The sequence below is a fragment of the Columba livia genome, chromosome 3, assembly GCF_036013475.1.
Source record: "Columba livia isolate bColLiv1 breed racing homer chromosome 3, bColLiv1.pat.W.v2, whole genome shotgun sequence".
In the NCBI taxonomy this organism is placed as follows: domain Eukaryota; kingdom Metazoa; phylum Chordata; class Aves; order Columbiformes; family Columbidae; genus Columba; species Columba livia.
Genome location: NC_088604.1, coordinates 111,658,409 through 111,683,080, shown reverse-complemented (window position 1 = coordinate 111,683,080; position 24,672 = coordinate 111,658,409). Strand labels below are relative to the sequence as shown.

Below are 24,672 nucleotides of genomic sequence, written 5' to 3'. Positions count from 1 at the left end.
TGATCATTGCTTGCATCATAGTTCATCAACTTCTGGGTTTCAATCCTCACTTGTTCAACTAGGTTCTTCGGACAATTATAGCTAACTGTAGTCAGACCTTGCTGGACTTAACATTATCAAGTTGGAAATAAATTGTGATTTTATCTAATCTAACTTCAACATAAGGATAAATTGAAGTTTCGAAAGATTGTAATAAAAGCTGTGCAAGTGTAACTGTGTAACTGTGTCTAACATTTTTACTAGGACAAAATCTTAAAGGACATCTGTCATGACAGGGAATATTGAAACATTGGCTATATATATTTATCAAACGAATGCTTGGTTAGACTTTGGCAAGATAGGAGATGATAATTGGCTCTTAATAAATTAACATCACAGGTATTTTTTATTTTGGACATCAGTAGAGTTTCTTTTTGAACCCTTGTGAATTGATGGGAAGATAGTTTGGAAAAATATTCGTTAAAGATATTAGTCAGGGCAAGAAGGTAATTTATTTTAAATATGCTTGTCCCGTTCTTTGCTACAGAGAGCACAGAGCTATAGTAATATAGCAAAATATGTATAACCGAGAATTTTCATAGCTAAATTATCGAGAGCAGAGCATTGCACAAGAGGCAAGCCCAATTAGATCACTCCGCTCCTGTCCCCAGCACTTTTTTTTTTATTATACAATAGAGTAGATCTCACTGCAAGGAAATTTACCTGCTGTTTATGTACCAGTGTGTTGTACTAAAAAAGTGTATTGCAATGATGTTTGTCTCACAGCTTTGGTATAAATAAAAAAGATACTTTTATGCCAAATTCTACTACAAGAGCAAGTATTTCTCTAGTAGTAAGTTTTTTAAAAGCACAGAGATTTCTTTAAAAATCTGCTGTTAGGTAGAAGAAAGAACTGGAGTCCCAGGTTTCTTTCCTTTGCTGAGCCCTCTGTTTCTGCACTGGTCTTTCCACTGAAGGTTCCTTTGGCAGAAAAGGTCGTTCACAGAACCACAGAATGGTTGGGGCTGGAAGGGACCTCTGGAGATCATCTGGTCCAACCCACTGCAGCAAGTTTAGGGCTGATACAGCCTCTGCTGAATGAGTGATGATTTTTATTTTTTACTGATGAGAAGAAGATGAACCTGACTGCCAGAATGAGTCCTTCAGAACTGCTGCCATGTGGCAGGAATGAGATTTGGTTTGAAACTTTAACTTATACACCAAGGTCATCTAGTCTAGCAACTTGCAGGATCAGAGGTGGCACTGGAAGATGAATGAAAATACCCTTGTGTTTTCAGAAATGCAAGTGAAGATCAAAGTCACAGTGGTGATGTTTTCACTGTTTTTACCTCAAGGTCTTTGTAGAAACCATTTTGGCAATGAGTTAAACAATTCCTATGGTCAGATTTTTTTTCTTTTTAAACCCTGACTATTGTTTACCATGTTATTAAGAAAAAAATTATCTCTCTAATAACTCTTTTCATGTACTCCTGCTACTGGAGTAACTTGGTAAAGTGAGGTCAATTCACAATGGAGCAAGAAATTTTAGGGGGTTTACTTTCTGAATTTCTTTTCTGTAATAGTAGCATCTAGAAAATGACTAAGTTTAATGGTGTAATTATGCAAAAAGAAATGGTTTTCATAACTCCTTCCACTGAGCATTCTCTCTCTCATACAAGATATGGCGTCAGAAGGAGCAGATAAGGACTGTGATTTAGTCTTCAAGACTATATGTATCATTTAATTGAGACTAATTAGGCAAAAACATTCAGTTAACTCTGAAATAACCCTCTGAATATTCTGTCCAGTGGTTTTAATTCCTTCTTTCCAAGAGAGATGTCTATAACTTTGTGCCAAGGAGTACCTGGTTTTAAGAGCCCACAGCTATCATTGCAGTAGGCCACCATTATTTAAGTTAAACGATAAACGAATGGTCAGAAATAACAAGAATAGTAAAAAGGTGATAGCTTTAATCTGTGATAATAATATAAAATTACATGAAGCCCAACTTTATATGTTTTTTCGTGCAGGCTATGCAGTTATTTTATGCAGGAAAAATCAGGTCCATGGGTGAGAGAGTGATTGGCATCATCCCTTTACTCATTCTAGACAAAAATGTCATTTGTTTTGTAACAAACTAATTCAGTACATTTTCTACAACATTTGGGGACTTAGCACACATGTTCTTCAAGTGTTCAACAATTGCAGTTCTTGTACCTATATAATTCAGTGTCGTGTTACACCTCTCCTTTTCGTTGAAAAAGCTTTCAAAGTCATTATAAGTCATCAACAATAAGTCTTTTTTGTAATTTTGAAAATTAGATAACTGCATAATGGACAGCTGCTAATATGTACCTTAGAACATTTCACTTTATTAATGATTCTTGATGTCTTGTTTTCTCGTTATTTGGATTTAGCTCCTCTTTCACTCAGGTATATTGGTGTCCCTAAGTCTTTCTGGGCCGCAGCTGGAGAAAGTGGTGATTGACAGGACCCTGGTGGGGAAGCTCATCTCCGACACCATCAGTGATGGTAATTACACCCACGTGCAAATCAATTGCCTACATTAACAATAGGGTACAGAAACAGTATGTCAACAGGTAGACTAATTATTGCCACTGGGGACTTGCAAACACAACAAGTAATTGCATGTAAAGCCATAGTTACAACCCTCAGGACTAAGAACACTTTAAGAATAATATTTAACATCAAAGTTTTCAGGCTTGTCAAATACTGAATGGGTTTCTAAAATTCAGTTTCTTGCACATTTTAATCACTGTGAACATGCCATTTGAACTTGCAGGGGTTTTTTTCTTAAGTGGGAAAAATGAGACAGAACCAAACATGAGCCAACTTATTAATTACATGGGATAGTTATTATTAAAATATGTACTTACTAGAAAAGGCTGAATAACATTTTTTACATGGAGTGTGTTCTGATTTAGTTTCTAGATTTCCAAAAATCTCACTACTGTTATTAACTAGTGGCTCCTAAAAATGATGTTTTGTTTAATGCAGAAGAAAACTTATGAAAATGTACCAGTTTTCAACAGCTTTATAGTACGGCTATAGTATATTCAATGTGTCTCTAATGAGCTCCACTGAGAACCCAAACAGGTGTCAGTATTTTGGCATCTGCATGATCAAGAACATGGCATTTTGGAGCAAGCCAGATTACATATGCGTTATATTCCAAATTCTTAAAATGTAGAACAAATTACATCCTTTTAGCCAGAATATCTACTAGATTTAGCTTTGATCTTTAATGATTTATTTTCTTCCATACCCAGGCATCTATTGAATATTGACCTGGTTGTTCAAGAAAGCTGCAATACTGTGTCTCTCTGATCTTTTCTTATTGGTATATTGTAGTTTACTCTTGAAAAATAATGTTAATATAACTATGTTACTAGAATCTTCAGTATAAAACAAAAACACCATAACCTCATTTTTTATCAACCAATTACACAGAGTATAAAACACATTTAATGTCCTGACTCCTTTTTTTCACTCCTCACTTAAGTTATTAGATTACTAATTCCATCTCAGATTTTTCTGCCCTTTGCTCCAGAGAGAGGATTTCATACTTTCAAGTGACAAAAAGTAGGAAAGCATGGAAGCTAAGGTTATACCCAAATTGAAGTTGTTTGTAGAATTTTTTTAGAATGCTCTCTTAAATATATATATAGATATAGTGAAATTATACATATATTGCCTTACATTAGCTTAATATGTCATAGAAATACAATTTTAAAAAATACTGCTAACTACAAAAGCTTACAACTAAAGCAATAATGTAGCAACCAATATGTTTTCCTACAGTTACACCACTTAAACTGCTATAAATAGTGTTATATAATGGTTTGTCCTTATTTTCACGTATTCAAAAATTTCATATTTGGTAATATCCATGTCTGAAGGTGAAAGAGGACTGCTTCTTTTCAATCAAAGCAAAACCCACAATGCATGTCATTGCAATATGGTGGGTTTTTTTTCAGGAACAACAAAATAAGATACTTTTATTACTCGCACAAATAGTGTTCAATATACACATTTTTGTGCTGAACTACCTTACGTGAGAACCATGACATAACATTGGCCTAGAATAAATTAATTTTAATCCAACATAATTGCATGTCTTTCCAAATCTAGTTTGGAATTAGGATTATAATTATAAATTTGGCCAAAATAAATTTGATATTTAATACAAGAAGTCTCTATAAAAATAATAGTTCTTATTTTAACAATTGTGTATATGTAGAAATTGATAAGATTACCTCTGCTAAAATTACTTATTAAATGTTGTAATTCTAACTCAGAGTAGCACACCCTCTTAACATTTCGAATAAAGGTCAGATTTTGTGCATAAAATACAGAATTAAGATTCCATGTATAATTCTCCAGCCACTAGTGACGTCCTCCTGATTTTTATTATTTATAAGCTAAATAAAAATATAAATTTGATTAGAAAAAAGAGAAGCATTTCTTTCAGAAAGAAAACAGTATTTCTCATTTTTTAAATTATTTGTGGCACTGAAGTCTTACAGTACTAGTGTATAGAATATTAACAGCACTACCTGCCTTTTTAGGGTAGTCAGATTCTGCAGCATATGAGTCCACCCAGAATAATGGTCTTACTGTGCCCACAGTTGTGTCCATGTCAATCTGGTCTCCACTCCTCCCCCAGACAACCATGGATACTGAAAATTGAGGCACTGCTAGTCTTGTTCACACCTGTCTGAGGGTCTTTGAATCCCTCTTTCCTGCCTTCAACCAAAATTTCACAAGCATCTGAGATGTGCTATAGGTCATCTTTAATGGAAACTATGTCTGTGAGGATAACAAAATATTTTAACTGTGTACATATTGATGGTACCACACTCAGTGGCTTTGAATTTTCATGTGTGTTTAGGATCTTGGCTGTAGCTTCTAACTCACCATACTTTATCACCATTTCTTTTTTTTTTTTTTTAAAAGCTAGTGTTATATTTATGTTTCAAAGGTAATTATTTGGCTTTAAACCTTACCCTTCAGCATTTGCATACCAGATACTTCAGAGCTGTGCCAGTACATGACTACTGGAAAATGAAACTGGTTGTAAATCAAAACAAAAGCAATGCACAGCTGAGTAGCCAGTTTTCACTGCTTGTATGTAAGACTGAACTGTCAATCTACTTATGGATATATAAAATGCATTAAAGAATCTAGGATATTAGTCACAAATGGCGGGGGAGGGTAGGGAGAGCGGAGCATGTTTTTCAGGCGTTTTTTTGTTTGTTTGTTTGTTTGTTTTTAATCCAGTTCTTGTTTACTTGGCATTTTCCTTTTAGCAGAGGCTCCTGAGTTTGATTTCTGAAAATAGCTTGCTAGCCTAACTTTAAACCTGATTCTCATTAACAATTCCTCAGTGATCTGGTACTGGTTACCCTAATGAATCACTTCATTCTCAGACATCTCTTTAAAAGTGAGCACTGCTCGAATAACTGGATAACAGTTGGGAAAGGTCCTAGATGCTATTGTCTAGTTAATTTTCAATGTCAAATTAGTTAACCAATTTTATACTGGACTATTTTTGTCTAGCACCATCTTATGATAACAGCAGGGATTCCACTGCACTTCTCCAGACTCCAAGGAAGTCGTTTCCATCTTGGTTACCCATATTGTTTGGGTACTTTGTGGAGCTTTCAACAAATTCAGAAAGCCTCTAAAGCATAATCCTCTATGTAATGGCTTCCTTGGTGTCTGCAGCAGCACCTGGAATCTTACAGTGTCAAAATACCAGATACACCTCAAGTACTACTTTGCATTTATCATCCTTAACACAAGGCGTGCTGTATTAGGTGCATTTCTGAAATACCAGTGGATGTTACCATAAGAAAAAAAAAAAAAATTGAAGGCTGAACCAAGATGAAAATGAATGTGGACGAGCATAAAACATATCTTTGAATGTAGTGGTAACTTGATATGAGAGAATTTATTCAGGTTTATGTAATCAGAGTACTCCCTAGGCTTTATTTCTCATTTCCAAGAAGGTCCTGGCAGGATGTCACATTGATGTCCTTTAGGAGATTACAGAGGCTTCAGTGTAATATTTAAGACACTGTCTTGAAAAAATTGAGTTTTGTAATGTCTCAGTGAAGGGTTCAGTAATTTATTTTGTTACTAGAAATAGGTATTACAGTAGTGACAATATTTATTTGTTTTTCAGCTATTCTTACAGACAATTTCATCATCTTGTCATTTGAGGACCATAACCAACTCTGCTTTATTCAGTTTACAAAGAAGATGGATTCTCTCGATGTAAACAAAAGACTGGAAAAACTCTCTTGTTTGGACTTCAAGGTATAGCTGTCAATGATAACTGTAAATACTCTGGTAACTTTACATTGTGAATCACTGGTACTCACTGATCCTGTATAAAAATGTAAATGGCAAACCTTTATATAACTGATCAGAAAGCACAAATTCTAAAAATATCAGTTATTAAAAGTCAAAAAAAATGACATGGCATTCTGAGTTAATGAGTTAATATAGTGTGCCAGGAGGGATCCAGCTTTCTACTGTATTTAGGTTAACGGCTCAGATAAACAGTTGAGTTACCCTTGCTTAACAGATTACCTTGTGCCAGTTGAGCAGCAGTAACTGACCCTTTGCACATTCTCAGCATTTAACAAGCAAAATCTGTAACCTCAGTGTAAAATATTTAAGATAATGTGTTTTACCTCTTGTGTGCTATGGGCTAAAAACACACGCATGGTCAATTACTATAGCTCAACTGATATGCATGAACTCATGAAGTTATGATAATTCAGTCACCTGTCTGAGCTCCAAGACTGTTGTAATTCTTTGCAGAAATCTTAATTTTCCCTCTAGTTACAGTAATCATATTGTTGGAAGAGTTGGTCTTACAGTTAGGGCACTGAGCTAGGACTCAAAATACAGAAGCTGAGTTTCTCACCACTGACAAACTATGTGTGTGACCTTAGGCAAGTAACTTGGTACCTCTGTATCTCAATTCACTGCTTACACAGTGAAGATTAATATACTTTTTATATGGATGTGTCTATACCACAGTCACTGCAGTAGCTGAAATGTAGTCCAGAGATACCTGAGCTGGCTTTTAACTGGCCAGTTTGGATGTCAGTAGAAACCAACTCATCTCAAGCTGAATTACACCATGTCTTGGATGGATTGGACTGTTTAGACATAACTTATTTCAACCATAAGCTCTTTGACATCAGGGCAATGTCTGAACTTAGGTGGAAGTGCTTGGTGCTACAATAGTATGAAAAAATAATCAGCCAAAGGCAATTAACTTTGAAAAGGCAGAGTGGGAAAGGGGCTGCATCCAATTCACTGCAAGAACAAAGAAGAGACAAGCCTTTGCCCAAGAAAGGTAGAAAGATGTAGTAAGCAAAAGGAAGAGTTTGTATTTATTTCAGACTGAATAAATGTTAAGGAAAACAATCTTGTGCTAGCAAATATTTTCCCCTTGACAGCTCCTAAGTAATTTGCTTCCTCACATACAGGAGTTTGCATCTGCAAGGCAAGCTTTTTAAGGGTGTTTTTAATTTAAGTTTTGCCATATTATGTTTTAACTTGCTTGGTAGAAATACTTTCTGCTAGGATGAGTATCTAATACATTTTCCAGGCTGTTTCAGTTCAGGGCCTCTTTTCAGCAACGACTTGTGTTTGCGAGATTGATCCAACCTCTATAACGTGGATTTGAGACAGTTCACTGTTCACCAGGAACTGAGCTGATACGTAGTTTACTTTAAAATGATGTGTGCTTGTGCCTGGCCTATGGCGTTTGTTAAGATTGTGCTTTAAAAGCAAGGGTGGTGTGTGGTGTGTGTATGGTGTGGGGTTTTTTTAGTAGCTCCAAACTAATGAAAAAGCTGTGGTGAGCTGAAGACGGCCTTCATCGTTTAATTGTGAGGGCCATAGCTCCGTGCTTAATTTATGTTTAGAAAATATATTTTCATTCTGGGTATTGATGGGCACATTTTGGATCTAATGATTAGTTTTTGCTTGGGAAAGAAGGAAAGCCTAATCCATAGAAAACTCTCTGCCCTAGGAAACCAGAAATATCTGTTATACTCCTTAATAGGGTTGTTATGTTCAGTTCTTTGCTGACACAGATGAGCTTCTAGAAACGCCTCCATGTTCAATGTTAACTTTGCTTTCTCTTGAAATCAGTGGGAATCATTATGGATTATTTCTTTGCCAGCCAAAAAAAGGCATTTGCATTTTTTAATTGAATGTTCTTTTGTGTGAGGCTTGGTAGTTAGGTAGCTAACTATAATTTTTATTATCTTCAAAACTGCACTGGTGTTAGCCACCAGAAAGTATTATTCACTACTGCAATAATATTATGTCAGCTCTCTGCATTGAGTTAGAGTCAAATTTACAAAACCTAAAAGATTACAGACAGAGCCACCAGTAGTCTCACTCTCTGTAGTAACAAAAGAAACGAAAGATGGTCCTCGACTGCAAGTGTGCAAACTTGTAACAATACACACTTTAGAAAAAACAGTTCCTTAGTGTTGATTTTTTTTCTCAAGAGAGATTGAATTAAAAGGTAGCTTGCAGTGGTATAAAACGACCATGCGATTAAAATATGGAGCGAAGATTCAGGAAATTTGAGTGTAGCCTTCATCTCTGCCTCTGACTTTTGGTTTAGCCTTGAGAGATGTACATAGTATTCAAGTTTAAATTTCCATTTCTGCAATGAGGAAAATGCTTGCTTACAGTCATATGTAATACTAGAATTCAATTTCTGTCATATTTACATTGTAATTCCTTTGCTACCTGGATAGAAGTAACTTCACATTGTTCACTGTCCAGCCTCATGGTGGGCAAAACTGGCAGGGAACACCAGGAAGTACTGGACACCAGAGTGCTATTAATAATAACAACAAGTCAACCATGCTTTCGTCCTTGCAGTTTGATATTTATCCAAAAGTTGGGGTTTTTTTATACAATACATACCTAAATGGAATAATTACTTTCTCTATCCTTTTCCTTTGTAAATGATACCACCTTGGGTTTTATTTACACTTTGAAAAATGAAGACTTATGATATGAATCACTACAGTCTTGAAGACCAGCAAAGTACAAAAACAACTGTTATCATTTGCCTTTTCTCAGTGGCATTAGTCCACGTTTGACAGTGCTGTGTCTAATGTGAGACATAAAGGTTTACAAAAGATTTGTGGCTGTTAGGAAATTGTTGTGAACAGTTAACACTGCACTACAGCACTAATTAATATCTGTGGAAGTATTTGCTGTTTTCCATCCTAATAAATTTAACTTTAATTCAAGTATCAGCTACCTGTTAACTTTGATGTATGTTTTATCTTTACACTTTCTAAAGAGTATTCTGACAAGTAAAACACAGGATATTCTGAAAATATTGACCTTTCCCAAGTTTCTCCTGTCTGTGTTTTTTTTAATCCATTTCAATTTAGTGAATGAGGAGACGGTACAAGGAGTTAAATGTTTACCATGAGAGAACAACATTGGTAATTACTTTGATTTCAGCTCCTTTTGATGTGTATTCAGGGGATGAAGAGGTCAATAATATTATGACCATGCAAATAGAAAAGGGTTCTTTTTGACCATATAAAAAACAGCAAAGGATTATTAAAGCATTAACCTTGATTTTAATGGCCTTGGTTGAGTGGTGAGATCACAATTTGGATGAGCCTGATTATTTACTAAATACAATACATAAATGCAACGGGTTCTTAACACCCATTGCACTCTGGCATTATCGCATTACTGCCATCCTTTGTTGCCTTGCAGACAGGAATATGAAAGCAATCTGTCATGTAGTGAGGCTGGCTCCAGAAGCATTTCTCTGATAAGAAGACCCCCTGCCCTTTGCTAGTGTCTGGTCCAGTAGGCTTAGCCATGCGCTTAATCCCCAGAAAGTGGTTCGATTATTGCTGACCAGCAATGGCAAGATAGTTTTTTTTTTTTCCCCTAGCTATCAACCTTCCATTAATTCCTTAAGCAGAAATGCGGTGCAATCTATATTTCCTTGGCATGTGTCACCCAGATGGTGCACTGCTCATGTTTTCAAATAACCGTGCTCCAAAATAACAGAGTTTGAATAATAAATTCCACAAATCCTTCCTGAGAAAGAGGCGCAATTCTCAAGAGCTGCAAAAACTTTACGCATGATGCTGTAGCTCATCCACATTATGCAGAAAAGTACATATTCTCTTGCAAAGCGGATGTTTATATCTGGATTCCTTAATTTAGGGAGGAAAAAGAAAGATATATATTTGCTCAAACGCTGTAGAATATATTTAATATTTGATTATGTCTTAAACACTAGCCTGAGCTCCCTGGTCAGCTTTGCAGAACTTGTCATTTAATATGGCTAAGCTTAAATCCTATGTGTAGGTCGATGCTGTCAAGCAACCATGACTGTACATTTTGGTATTGATTGGAGTCATTGCAGTAAATTCCTTCTTAACTCACATTCCTTTCCTTCCCAATCCCCTCCCCATAGATAAAAGTGTGAGCATGTCTTTTTCTGTCTGAGGAGATATTTTTTACATTTACAGGCAGCCTATATGAAGATATATGTACACAGACCTCTGTGTATATATACATTCTCTTTCACACATCCAAAGTAAATGCTCCCAATTGCTCCTCAAATTTGTCACCTCAAATATTTCCTGCATTTTTTTCTTCCATCAGATTTCTTATATTTCTATACCTGGACCAGAAGGTAGAAGGATGAAACGTCACCTGGCAATAAACTGTATGCAAGATATGGTCATTTGCTGGTGGTCAGCAACTAGTGATGGAGCATGGCCTTGGTCTCCTATTTCCTGTGAGAGGGACAGAGCCAACCTATTGCTGTTAGGCTGTGCACATGGCAAATTGGAGGTAAAGTGCTGAACTCTCTTGTTACATGATTTTTTGGATTTGCTAAAGAAATAACTATTCAACAAAAATGCATATTCAGGTAGATATAAAGAACAGATATGATAAAAACATGAGAAAGGAAGATCAGCCATTCTAATCTTAAAAAGAAAGGTTTGTTATTTAATGAAAAAACGCACCTTACTTAGTATGTTTATTATTTTCCTATCAAAACGGGCGATCTGAGTAATGTAGCAAGGAAGTTAGGTCTTTAAAATGCTTTATAATAGCTTTGGAGGTGCTAACACAGAAAATAAAAGTATCAGAGTGCCACTAGAAAACTCTGAGTTAGAAACTGTAGCTGTTGCATGGTTGTCTAATGCAATTATTTTACATTGTCTGCAATGTTAACTGATAGGCATTTCACATCTATTTTAAGTATTTTGTTATAAAATTTTAGCTACACCCAGATGCTGCCTTAATTGTTGCTAGGAGTGTTGATCAAGTCAGGGAATTTTTTTTCTTAAAGAAAAAGTCAAAAATCCCCATCTACAGGTAGGAATGTAAGATACAGGTTAGAACAAGGCTACAAGCTGACTCTCTTCCTGACGCTTGCGTAGCTTACCTTTTTAGGCAGATGTTTCCATTTCATCTATTTCATTTTTATTTTGTCTATTTAAGAATATTTGAATCAGGTTTCTTATGTTGGATAAGAACTTTAAAATGAAGCTACCTGGGCGTATTCTGAAAAGAACTGTAGCCTGAATTTAAAATGTAAAAGCTGTTCTGGACTAACATCTTGTGTAGATGTTCTTGCGTTTGGAGTTTTATTTTCAGTTTAGCTTAAGCCACTGCTAAAATGGACTAAAAAGGCATTGACTGTGGGAGAAGAGCATAAACTTGAGAATCAGCTGTGGAATAGCTGATCTGGAGTAGCTATTACAGGCTATTTTCCTGTAGGGAAAAAAATAAGTAACACTTTTGAATAAGCTGCTCTCATAAACAACATCCTATTTTCTTTAATTAGGGAAGATGTAAATGTTTTAATGTCTTGGAATTATTACTTTGATAACTAATACTAATTTCAGGGAGGTTTTTTTCCCTTGGGATTTTATATATATTGAAAGTAAAAGAGAAAAGGTATTAGAGACAGCTTTTCTTTCTAATTTCTGTCATTAGTCACTGTAGAAATTAAGTTTAAATTACCTCCAGTTCTGCTGTCTTTACTGCTTTTCATTTGACCCCTCTCCACTAGCAGTCATCTTTGACTCATCTCTCTCCTCTGCCTGATATACACCTGCAGTTCTCAATTCCCCCTTCAGCTATGCTCAGTCACATACAAAAATTACTCTGGTAGCTAAAACATATGCTTGTTCTTTATAAGTTTTTTCAACCTAGTCCCTGTGCCAGTTCAATGTTATGAAACTTCATCCTACTGACATTTCAGATCTTATTTCTTACCATACCTTCCATATATCCAGGTTCTGACAGCGACATTTCCATGCCTCTTGTTTCCTTGCCACGTCTTCCAGAAAACTCCCTAATACCAGCATAGCAGTTTGCAATCTCTGTTTTCTGAGATGGTTTTTTTAGAGACTCATTTCTTCTAAGAAACTCACAGAAACCACTGTGTCAGTTTAAAGCTTTCTTCATTTCCTTTTATATGTTATAGGGAGATTCTGGAATTACAGCATTGCTCTACATCTTTCAGTACACCTTGTTTTATCCTTTTCTGGTTTAGATTCTAAATTGCTCAGGGCTGAGGCTGTCTAGTATAGTCCCAAGCACATCACTGGTGCTTAACACAGTAATGATAATAAGCATTCACTGAGCCTTTAGGCCTAAACTCATAATCCTTTTAATTTAACCCATATTGTAATATAAATATAAGAAATTTTTTAAAAGCACAACTGCCAGGTTTAACTGTTCAGTTGCTTTCCTTTCTCTGATTCTTTGCCTTTACTTGTCTGTTTTAATTCTAAGATCTCTGGATGAAGTTTATTTTCCTGTATTTGTCAATAAAATACTAAGCACTGTGCTATGGATATGTAAAACTTATATACAGATAACAAACTGTCTTGCTGGTTGTCAATTAGTCTGTTCCAGTCTTGGCTGGTCAGTGCTACTGTGTAGGGCTCAAGACACTGCCTGTGTGCTTCCCCGTATGTATCCGTAACAGGTAACCTATAGGTACTGTTTGGGGGTTTGTTTCTTGATTTCTCTAGTGTTCCTCATGGGCAGTAATTAAATTCCCTTGCATGGATGGGGGATGCTGTAACTCAGCAATTCTAGAAGTAGCATCAGCCCCCAATCTGCTGTTAACTGAGGTATATTTTTCCACTATAGGGTCTTGGAGGGGAACTTTAACTTAATGCCTCTTACTTCTGAGGGTCATTTGATAGCTTAAACACGAGCAAAAATGTAGTTAGCTTTTCTAGACAGCTTCTAAACAGTTATTCTCTAGGTCAAATACAAAAATGTAGTGTTTCTGCGAGCATGCTTATTTGCCTCTTTGCCTCTACACCCTTACCATTTGTAGTGTTCCCCAGGTATAGACCTGGAACAAAAACATGCCATGTCATTGTTATTCATGAAAGTAAATCCATATTTATTACAATATATTTGACCAATAATATGAATTTTCTCCCAGTAAATTATTATTGTCAACAGAAGAAGAATGAGAAGCGTGAACTGATTCAGTTTGGAACATTTATAAAAAAAAGTGTAGTAAAATAATACCACCAACCTTTTACTTGAAAATAGTAGTATCACTTGGATAAAACAGTATTATTATCTAGACTTAAGAGAAAAGCAGGAATTGCTGAATGTCTAGCCTGCGAAGAGCTGTTGGGCATGTTTGGTTTATGAAAAATTAAACCAAGCCTGAGGAAATGAATGGGTGCTACTCACAGCTGTTCCACAGCGCTGTGATGCTGACCTACGAAAACCACAAAAAGATCTGCCAGCTACTGACTCTCTTCTTGTTGTGGCAAAGGTAAATGGGGCACTTAGGTGATACTACTTCCTCCCTGAAATAATTTTCTGAGTGCTTTTTGCTGCCCACCAGAAGAGTGCTTATTAGGATGAGGACAGGAATAGCTCTGGGACAAGGCAACTCAACCCCTCATCATGGTAAATATCCTGTAACTACACATTCTGCATTGAGATGGTTCACCCTGCACATACAGACTTTGGGGTATTGTGTTCTTAAGCAGGTTTTCAACTTAATGGAGGAAATATATTTTGCATTTTAAATACACTATAAATTTTATTTGAATTATGCTGTACAGATTTTTATTTTAACATTTGCTACTATTAAGGTTAAATGTAGGCATTATTCCTCTAAAACCAGGAAGAACTTTTTCCTCGGAAATCTTTACTTGTTTTACTCTGTGTTTTTTTCTGAGGTCAGTGGTTACTATGCTGAATGCTGTAAGATTTAGTGAAGAATCATCCCCTGAAGACAAAAGTGCTTTTCTCTTGGACATATGACTTTGCTTTGGTGTGCGACATACACTTATATACATGCATGCCTGTTACTGCAGGAATATTTGTCTGTTAAACCTTTGTTTGCTTTCTTGCATGCATTGGTTTCCTCCAGTAAACTCATCCATTCTCCAACTTATTTATTTAATTATTTGGGTTTTGTTTGTTTCTTCCTTGTTAAAGTACCAATGATCAAGGGTGTTTTTTAAATTGTCTCCCTGTGGAGATAATGCTGGTATTTTTATTTCAAAACCAGAAGAGGAATCTTCCAGAAATCATTTCAAACAATTTGCTATGAATAAATAGAATCTGATATGAAATCATCCTTGGATTAAATGCTTTGAGAGAAAGTCATGTTAAAATCAACATGAACTTTATTCTGCAAACATAAATTAACAGGAGGTGATGGTGCAAAGGCTCATTTAATGCAGTATTTTGCATTTGTCTTTGCCATGTTTATTTTCACTCCATTTAGTGCCAGTGAGAATCACTGAAATTATACTTCAATCTTGTGGAAAAAATAATTTGCCTGACAGAGAATATTATTTTTCTCTCTCCCAAGAGATAGTATTTAATAGTTATTGCTTCTACATTGTACCTCAAACTTGTGAAATAAACACAGCAGAGCTTTTCTGAGTGAGCTATCCTACAATTACTGTAGCACTCAGAAAAACGTCTACGGCGTGTGACCAAATAGCTGAAATACCTCTCACACACAAGTAGCAAAGAGTGTAAAATCCTTAATGTCACATTGGGTTAAGAGTTCAATGAATAATATGGGATAAAGATTATGATGATAAATTTTGAAAGAAAACAAGAATAAATGTTGGCTGGAGTTCCAAATAATAAGGTAGCATGTGGGACTGTGAATACAAAGCAGCCAAATAAGTAACTTGGAGCCGGAGCCTTGCATTTTTATTTTAGCAATGTTTACAAATAGGGTTCATTTTCTTTCTTCCATCTTCATAGTGCTGTATTTAAAAGTATTTTACTCTAGTGTGCACTATACTTCCCGCTCTACATTTCTAATTAAAGTGTTTGTTGTTATTTGGAGCCTCACTGCGAAATTAAATAAGCATTTTTTTTAACATACATAAAATAAATCAAACATTTTTCTCATCTGAAAGACACACAATTCAGTCACAGCAAGCTTATTTCTCTGTTTCTTTTGTTTTCTTTTTTTTATCTGCCTGGTAAGCCAATTTTCTGCTTAAGAACTACTGGTTAAAACTCTTATTTGTTTTGATATATGGACTTTATCCTTTCCCAGCACTTTATGCAAAATACTTCAATTTTAAGTGTTCAAAGATTTGCACCGAGAAGAGTGATGCTGCCCATACAAGCTAGTGCAATTATGTCTTTCAAACATAAAATGAAAGAAAGTATTTTAACTAGCATAACTCAGGCCCCTTATTTACAAATATTAACTGATCATTTGACTTGTATTGTTATGATTTCTGACTCTAAGACTTGAGAACTTCACAAATATAGTATCCTTTATACTGCTGATTATCTGATGCAGAGCACAGGCCAGTACTGCAAGGGGAAAACAATATAAATGTGCGGTAGTGACATGTGACTGCCACATTAATAAGGGAAATATGCATAAATTATGTAGACAATAGTTAAATACATTTACTATATTTTTGTAGCATATGTCACGAAACTAAAAGGGACTTGTAAAATTTTTATATATATTATTTCTTTATTTTACAAAAACTAATTGCTTTTACTTCATGCAAAGTACTTCCAGAAATCTTCCCTGGAAATCCAAGGCTTAGTGCTTAGTCCAAGATTTGTGCAAAGCACTTAACACTGAACGGAATCATACACTCCACCATGTGATATTATGGCTCTATCTTTTGAGATCCACTGCCCTGTCCCCTCCTCCACAAGCCCTACAGTTGTCCTACCCACTTTGGAGGGAACTCGTCCAGCTTTTGCCTTCCCACTCCCCAAGCAAATGTTATGTTAGCTTAAAGACATATTGCTATTTTAATGTTCCCCTTTGGGGTTCCAGAGTACTACTGCTCACCAGAAAGGGATCCCAGAGGATTCCTTTAAATGGACTGCTAAAGCACTATGTGCACTACATTTACTAGCATGTGGCTACTTACCAGAGAGAAAAACAATTGGCAGGCATGGGCTACCATCTTCTTTGAAAAGAAAAAAAAAAAAAAGCTGTTTTAATCGTTACACTTCTAATTTTTCAAAAGCATTATCTTAGTCTTATTAACATGTTTCTGTAGTTGTATGTCTCTCTGATTTAGTTTTCCAGTTAGCAGCCTGAAGAATTAAAAATAAAAGTCATTTCTGACAGAGAAACTAAAATCTTCCCACTCAGATGAAAGAGAATTTTTTTTTCCCCCTTCAGAGTGCCAAATACCAGTTATATTCAGCAAAACTGGAAACCAGAACAAAGAAGTCTCTCGGCTTGGTACTCTTCCTCCAAGAGGCACATGAGGCCACTGATGCATGAGAAGCAGCTTATCTGTTCCAATCTAAGGAGAAATGTTTCTCTTGTTTTCAGCCAGAATATGAACAGTGGTGTCCAGAAAAGTTTCCTTTAAGCCTAGTTTGTTTAAACATTACATCAAAACTTATGTTTTGAAATGTAGCAAATAGTCTTTCTCTCCATGCAGGAACTTTTTCCTAGTTTAGAATTGTGTTACATACAGCATCCCCCCCATCCTAAACTTCCTTTCAAGGATTTGCTCTCAAAATTATGTGAAGCTAGGAAGCTTCTCATCTCAAGGCTCATTAAATTAGCCTTTCAAAATGTAAGATTTTTCTTTTTTTTAAATTCAAATAGTGTGCAACATTTTGTCCCATTTTTGCTCCAACAAGCAGAACAAAATTATTAATTGGATTCTCTTTGCTTGCTGACTCTCAAACGATCAGATGACAACAGTTATTTTTCTGTGACTATTTCCATTGCTGTTTTCCAGCAGCCACTCCTATAGAATTGTAAAATCCATATTTCGCGTGTTTGCTTCTCTGTTATCTTAACCTTCAAGGCCAGGCTCTCTTCAGAATTTAATAGTGCTTTCAGTCTTTCATCTCTCATAGGCTTGATTATTGTGTGGATCTTCACGAATTTCTTGTAGCTTGTGAGGAGATGTCCAGAGAGGAACACTGGTTTTGGATCAAAATATGTAGATGAATAATGCAGTGCATTAAAACCTGCCACAGGAAGACAGAAATCTGAGTCCCAGAGGGCCTCAAGGCTCATTTCACTGAAGTTATGGAAGCTTTGAAGGCTTGCTTGGGCAAGATTTCTATTTCACATATTTGAAAGGCAGCTACCCGGGTCTCTCTCCATACTCCTAGGAAAAACTGCAGAACAAACAATAGCATTTTACCTTGTCTTTATTTGGAGTTAGAAAGCTCCGTGGTCACAGTAATCCTTTGTCCACAATAACCTCTTTTATGGGTTTCCTCGCTATGCAATTTAACACCCTAATAAGCTACACATTTGAGCAGTTCTAACATCTGCACAGTAGCCGCTGTACATTTTGTGGGCATAAATTACTAGTTGCAAAGGTAAAGTAGTTGGTGAGGAAATGGTGGGGGTGAGAAAATGCTTTTGAAACTAAATAAGTAATTTAATCTTTTATTTCCGCTTTGGTATATGTTTTCATTGGTCACTACTCTGTTGAAACTGGCTTACTTGGTTTTTATAAGATGGATGCATTGCCTTCTCTATTAGGTGTTTTTTGCATTAAGTGGTTCTTTGCATGTCCCTAACTGCTCATCTTAAAGTAGCTAAGACTTTTTTATTAACCAGCAGCTGGTTTTCAGCCACAGAATTTCAACAGTCCTTTTTGCTTTCCTTTGAATGGGAAAACCTTTTTGCTGTCAAAATAAGTTAACTGTCAGAATGAAACATCCTTGTCAGTATGATCAACGTCCCAAATAAAGTGTTTATAAATTCATCAGTTGCTTCCGAAGTCATGGATTATATGCCAAGAGCATCTTAATTTCTTATTCTCTTCCTTTGCAGGATGAAAAACTAAATTATATGTTCAGTTGATCTTGTGATCTGTGGAAATCAAGCTTAATCTGCTTTAACTTTGTGTGTGTTTCTGTTTTCCACCTGAAATTTCCAGATTTCATCCCTCACCCTCTCTCTGCCTTTTAATCACATTTGTTACCACTTTTGTGTAAATGTTACTTGCATACCACCTGGACTCAAAAGAAAGGGCTTCCAAAAGTAGTGGCAGGTCAGCAGCTTTAGTTCCTGGTGTGGAGAATGCTGTGCATATACCTGAGGGTGGGGTTGGGCTCAGTTTGACATTTTCCTTTCACTCTTTATTTCTGCATGAACAAACACCAGCAAGTTTCTGACTGATTTCTACTATTCTCATTCTTTTAGAAATGTTGGTTTTCTCTCACTTTCAGAGAAATAGCTTTCTATAAGCTAATTTGTGATTTATTTACAGCTGGTGTTTCTCCCAGTTTCCCTGCTTGAGTCCTGTACAACACCTCTCGCTCAAAACCATGTGTTATAGAACATGGATCTTCATTGGTCTCCATTGTTGCCTACATCACTTTATGCTACTTCCTGTGTTTCCACACTACAAATTCTTGTTCTTTGCCAGCTTCTGTCTTTGAATCATATTCTGCCTTTATGTTGTTCTTCCAGTTCATTCAACAGTCAAGTACCCCCAAACGGTCCTCCTTTTCTGCTATCACAAATTAATTTGTTCTGTATCTAAAGCTACATGACACCAAAGAACATCTACCATCAACTCATTTGGCAACATATAGTATACATTGTTTAACCATACCATTGTTTCTACCTCTACAGTGTCATAATTTCTGTTACCGTGGCCCAGAGCAAACGATCAAGAATTCTCTATGTGTGATGCTCAGAGTAACCTATTAAAAATTTTTCCAGAAATTTTGGGATTTCTTTCCTACTCCACTTGTGAATAATCAGTTATTCTTTTGTATCAGTCAGCTGCTTGTTTCTCTTCTTACCAACCCTGGACTGTCCTCTCTTTTATCTTTTATTCTGCTAATCTAGTGTATACTCTGGACAAACAAATATGGCTCAAACTACATTGGAGGGACCTTTTAAAAGTTAAACCAGTAGATTTTACAACTCCTTTCCTAAAATGCGTATTTGTTTCAGCTTACTGACCTGTGAGGAAGCATATTTGCAGCAGTCTATTTTTTAAATCATCAAAGTAAGAATAAATTGTCACAAATGACTGCCAAAATATGTTGGATTCCTTTCAGGTTCTGAGTTACGTCCGTACAGAATGGGATCCACTTGATGCAAGCTTCAGCACTAACGAGCCTTATCAGGTTTACACAGTAGAGCACTCCATCTCCTCAGACAAAGAGCCCATGGCTGACAGCTGTGTCTACAAGTGTGTTAAGAACAAAATTCAGTGTACAGCAGTCACCAGAATACCACTACGATCCAAGGCCATCAGCTGTTGCAGAGACGTCACAGAAGACAAACTAGTCCTGGGTTGTGAAGATTTGTCAATAATTCTGTATGAAGCCTACAACCAAGTGACTCTGTTAGCCCGAGCAGAACTGTTGCCTACTTCAATAACCTACCACCCTTCCGGAGCCATATTCGTGGTTGGTAGCTCTCAAGGGGAGCTGCAACTTTTCGACACGGCACTGTCCCCAGTTAAAATTCAGCTCTTAGCACAAGACTATTCACCTGAGGCAACTCTGCAATTCAGTAAACACTTCGACGTGCCTAGCAGCCTCATCCAGATCCAGTGGGCTGCTCCTCAAGTTGCATCTGACAACACTGACAGCACAGATGTTCACGATCTTTTGATGGTTAGGTTTGACAAAGGACCCTTAGGAGTACTTCACTTTAAACTTGGTAAGTTACTGAGCACATCCATTCAACCTTGAGCTCTCAAGGAAACGTCTGTACCTCATAAGTTTTTTGTAGTTTGAAAACACCCTCATTTTAGACATATGGGACCAGAGCTGTAAAAGCACATAGTTCTAATAATATCTGAAGATCTGAGCCAAGGAGCTTATTATGTTTCATAACTACTTAGTGTCTTTTCATGTGGGGTCTGACAAAATGGGACCCCAATCTGTTCTTGGATCAGGGTCCCATTATGTTCCCTGCTACTCTAATAAAACTTAAAAATTTACTGTATTGAAAATTCTTTTGTTCTGTAGTATATTATTTTAGGAATTGTATTCAGTCTGAAGTAATACCCTTAACAAGCTAAAATAAGCTATTGTTATTAATAAGACAGTAGTGCTGTTTTCTTTCCTAAATTTGTGTGATGCAGCTGTCTTTTTCATTATAATGTATTTTTGTGTCAAGACTCTGTTCTTCCTGACTTCAGCAAATGAAATTACACCATTTGTTTCCCTGAAGTCTTTTCACACAAGAAAGAAGGTTTTTGTAGCTGCCAGAGAAGTTTGGTCTCAGTTGATATTCCAGGAGTTGTAAATAAAAGAAGTAGTAATAATACTAATTTTAGAATTTATATAGCACTTCTCAGTTTAGGTGTAAGGAGACTTTAAGACAGGAAAACCTTAACTATCTTCATTTTACAAACACAATAACAAGAAGCAGTAAAGGAAAGCTAAAAGGCTTTCCAAGAGTTGCACAACGAGTCAGGGGCTGAACTAAGAATAAAACCCCTGCAGTTGCTCATCAGTGAGAACTGTATTCATTCCATTCAAGTCAGGCAAGTTACAGTGGTGCAAGCCCACTGTGAGAGCTAAAAAGACAATCATGCTTAAATCTTCTGACTACCAAGCCAGTGTTTCAGCAGGGCAGACACCCATGTCAAATATACTCATCAGGGAAAATGTCAGCATTTTGCCCATTGTCTGTCCGAGGAAACAGGATTACCTTTGTCGATCTCTAAAGGAGGTTTTTATGATTCTTTTGTATAAAACTGTTGAGATCAGGAAGAAGCCTTTTTTTCAAACAAAACCAAACCATAAAAAACCAAACAAACAAAAACCCCCAAAACCCAAACAAACCAAACCAAACCAAAAAACTTGGTGACAGTAAGGTTTGAAAATCTACTTTATTTCTTTACTGATTGAGACATGCATGTGCTTTTGTGGGGAAAAATCTTGACTAAAAGTACTGCAGACCTAAACACATGAAAGGCTAAATTTGAAAAATTTAACTAAGTATGCCACTGCAAAAAAGGTAAATTAATATAATAAGATGTTAGCAACAAAAAGTGTTGGGTCTTATAGTTGTATAGTTTTATAAGAGCTAATCCAGATTATTACTGTTATCCAAAAATACTATTTTAAAACTGTTTACAAGTTATCATTTATTTGGAGATAATTCATCTGCATTGTGTTCAATTACAGGTCTAATAGTTGCAGAGTACCCCAGAACACTAATTATAACAGCTATTTGATGTTTTTGTGCATGTTGGCCATTAAAAAAAACCCTCTAAATTACCTCTTACCTGTCAAGCAGAAGGCACTCTACCCACATCTACCTTGCTTTGCTTCAGTCCTCCCTTGTGGGGTTTCTCACAACAGCTTTCCAGAAAACACAGCTTTTCCCTTGCTATCTTTAGCACATTTATGTTCTTATGAAGACAACCAGGCTCTCAGTGCAGGGATTTAGAGGCCTTTCCTGCTAATTGCCAGCTTGTAAACTTAATTGGACTGTCTCCCTGGGCGCCGTTCCTAAATCAATTAGGCAGTGAATTGGCTGCCACCTCTTTTTCCCAAGCAGGTTGCCTGGAAGCGCACCACCCAGGAGAAGTCAAGCATCCAAATGGGAAGATGTTGACCTCTACAGCTGAAAGTTATCACATTTTAAAATTTCATTCTGTATAATTACTGCAAAACCTCTTCTAGTGGGAAGGCAAAGCTCTCTCTATCCCTCCCTCACTCCTCCTTTGTAGTCTACTCTATAAAAACATGCTGTTTTCTATTGCATCCTGGTTTTCAGCTTAACCCCTCTTCTTCTCAGTTTGCCACACTATCAAGGTAATGCTCTGTTGATTAATTAGCCCCTCTTCCCAACCTCAGCAGTTTTTAGCTCTCTGCTATTTATGAAATAATGCAAATACAAATTATATGGAAAATATAGGGGTCCATGACAACAAAACCTAGACAGGCCTTGAGGACTGAAATAAAATCCATAGGTACCTCATGTCTTGGAATAGTTTCCCATAAATATCTGCTAATAAACTATGTCAATGAGAAAAGGCAAACATATTTTTAATTTCCAGCTGATGTGTTATGATTTTGAACAAGTGCTGTGAATTCTCCATTGTGCTGTGTAGCCAGATTTATTTCAGGAAAAGATTAATATTAAATTTATCCTCAAACACTAATGGCAAATATGTTGGTGTCTAATAATGAGCTCATTTTCAAAAGCATTGCAGCTTCTTGTCATTGATGTCAACCCAGATCTTGGATAGTGCCAGACTGGGTAGTGGTGTCAGTGGTTCAGCATTGCTGGCCTTGAAAGACATTTTAAATATAATAATTAATTAGCATGCAAATAAGTATTTTCATCTTCACTTAGTGATTAATGTGAATATTGGCCAACTTATATAATACTTTAAAAACACTAAGTATTTAAGAAGAATAAATTCTACCATAAGAATTCCATATTATCACACATTCACAGGTTAAACATTGCTGTTACACAGTATAATGTCCATAGGCTTTAATACATGCAAATGTAAAGTGAAATACAACAGACAACCATGTCTTTTCATTAACAGCACTAAAACCTGAAGTATTTAAGTATTTCTCCATTATAGAAAGTAAATATGTAAGGGTTTTTTCCCAAAGCATCAGATCTGTATATGCAAATTCTCAGCAAGTTACTTGTCCTTGAGATATAGTCAGGTCTTCTTTTTTTTTTTTTTTTTCTTTCTTCAATTCTTATTTTACATCACAAACTATATTCACAAATACATTTATGAAAATTCTGTGAGGTCTGTTTTCCATATCTTTGGTCTGATTTTCTCTGTTACCAGACTTTTTTCCTCAGCTACCCTATGGCTTTAGTATCAGTTTTGAAATTCAGTTTGTTCCCTTTCTCATCAGAATTTTTTTCCTTAAAATTAGTTTTGACTATCTACATCAGAATATAGACTGAGAAAACAAAAAATTAATATTATGTTTTTATTTAAAGAGAGAGGAATAGTAAATTCTGATCTCGCTCTGATATCTGGAGCAGTAGTGATAAAGAATACTCTAGCACAGTGACCCAACCATGCAAGAATTGCTAAAATGCTTTGTGTGACCTGTGTCACATGATGATTTGGCTAGTCAGAGACAAGAAATAACATTGCTCCCTGCAGCTTTTCAGTCACCTTTTCTGTTCAGAAGCTGGGACCTAAAAGTCAAGAAACACTGAGAGTCTTTCAGTTTCTACTTTCCGGAAGGTACTGTAGATAAATCATGTTCTCATGGAGTTGCCAGTGTGTTGCTCATGTTTTTTCCGCTATGGTAAGCATGTGCATGTGCAACTATAATTCTGAGGTCCCCAGATGTCGATATCTTTCATTATATCCCCTGACAGAAGACATGCCTCACTTAGAGAATTTTGCCAATCTAGAAGTAAGATCTGGAGCAATTGCAAGATGGAGAGTAATAGAGTAACTGCTGCTTTAAAGTCTCATCTGCTCTAGACTTGTACACATAGGTACATTTCTGTGAGACAAATGCTATTTTTTAGCATTGTCCCTCAGTGTTTCCCCATAGGAAAGAGGTGCTCTGAACATGGTTTTATTGCCTCCAATACAAGAGTGATAAACTGGGAATAAGCTTTTTCTACCGTGTTTAAACCAAAATTCATTACATTATGTTGTCACCAATAGGTGACAATAGCCACATGCACTCAGCCTCCTTGTGTGAAGTTCACTGGTGGTTTTTCTCTGTTGTCCAAAGCACCCTCAGTGTAACTATAACAAGATAAGAAACTGTCTGATATAAAAATTTAATAGCGAAACCCATTAACTTAAACTTTCTCATTTTAGTCAATGTCAATTATTTTCAACTCTGCTGAAAAGTAGTCAGCTACTGTTTTACATAGTCGTGACACTATTTTTGCTTTTACTGTTTCCTGTAAAAGGTGTGATCACAAGAGGACAGCTGGGTCTTGTGGAAATCATCCACCAGTACATTCGTTACGATGAGATACAAGAGGCAATTAATGTCCTGAACACCATGAACTGGAACACAATGGGTCGTCAGTGTTACGTATGCTTGAGTGCCATTGTTAATCACCTTCTTAAACAAAAACTTACACCAGATAGAGAAGGTAGGGGACTGATTATATTTTTAATGTATTTTTGTGGTGTCTCTGTAATTTGCATGCGGGTTATGACA

General features: G+C 36.2%; 1 protein-coding gene and 1 long non-coding RNA gene across 45 annotated transcripts in view; one reads left to right on the top strand and one right to left on the bottom strand.

Annotated features, from left to right (window-relative positions):
- Nucleotides 1-21,916, bottom strand: part of LOC135579164 (uncharacterized) — a 38,723-nt gene extending 16,807 nt beyond the window's left edge. Inside the window, exon 1 of the long non-coding RNA XR_010471750.1 lies at nucleotides 21,780-21,916. This is a non-coding gene — a long non-coding RNA (uncharacterized LOC135579164). The remainder of the gene's footprint in view (nucleotides 1-21,779) is intronic.
- WDPCP (WD repeat containing planar cell polarity effector) overlaps nucleotides 1-24,672 on the top strand; it is a 156,617-nt gene that overhangs the window by 63,270 nt on the left and 68,675 nt on the right. For all 44 annotated transcript variants that reach the window (XR_010471748.1, XR_002415032.2, XR_002415031.2 and 41 more), the window contains 5 exons: nucleotides 2,397-2,511; nucleotides 6,188-6,321; nucleotides 10,693-10,884; nucleotides 19,591-20,200; nucleotides 24,416-24,604. Coding sequence is in view for 38 of the 44 variants with exons in the window: in XM_065059224.1 (XP_064915296.1) it covers nucleotides 2,397-2,511; nucleotides 6,188-6,321; nucleotides 10,693-10,884; nucleotides 19,591-20,200; nucleotides 24,416-24,604 (1,240 nt within the window). In the remaining 6 variants the exon portion in view is untranslated. The remainder of the gene's footprint in view (nucleotides 1-2,396; nucleotides 2,512-6,187; nucleotides 6,322-10,692; nucleotides 10,885-19,590; nucleotides 20,201-24,415; nucleotides 24,605-24,672) is intronic.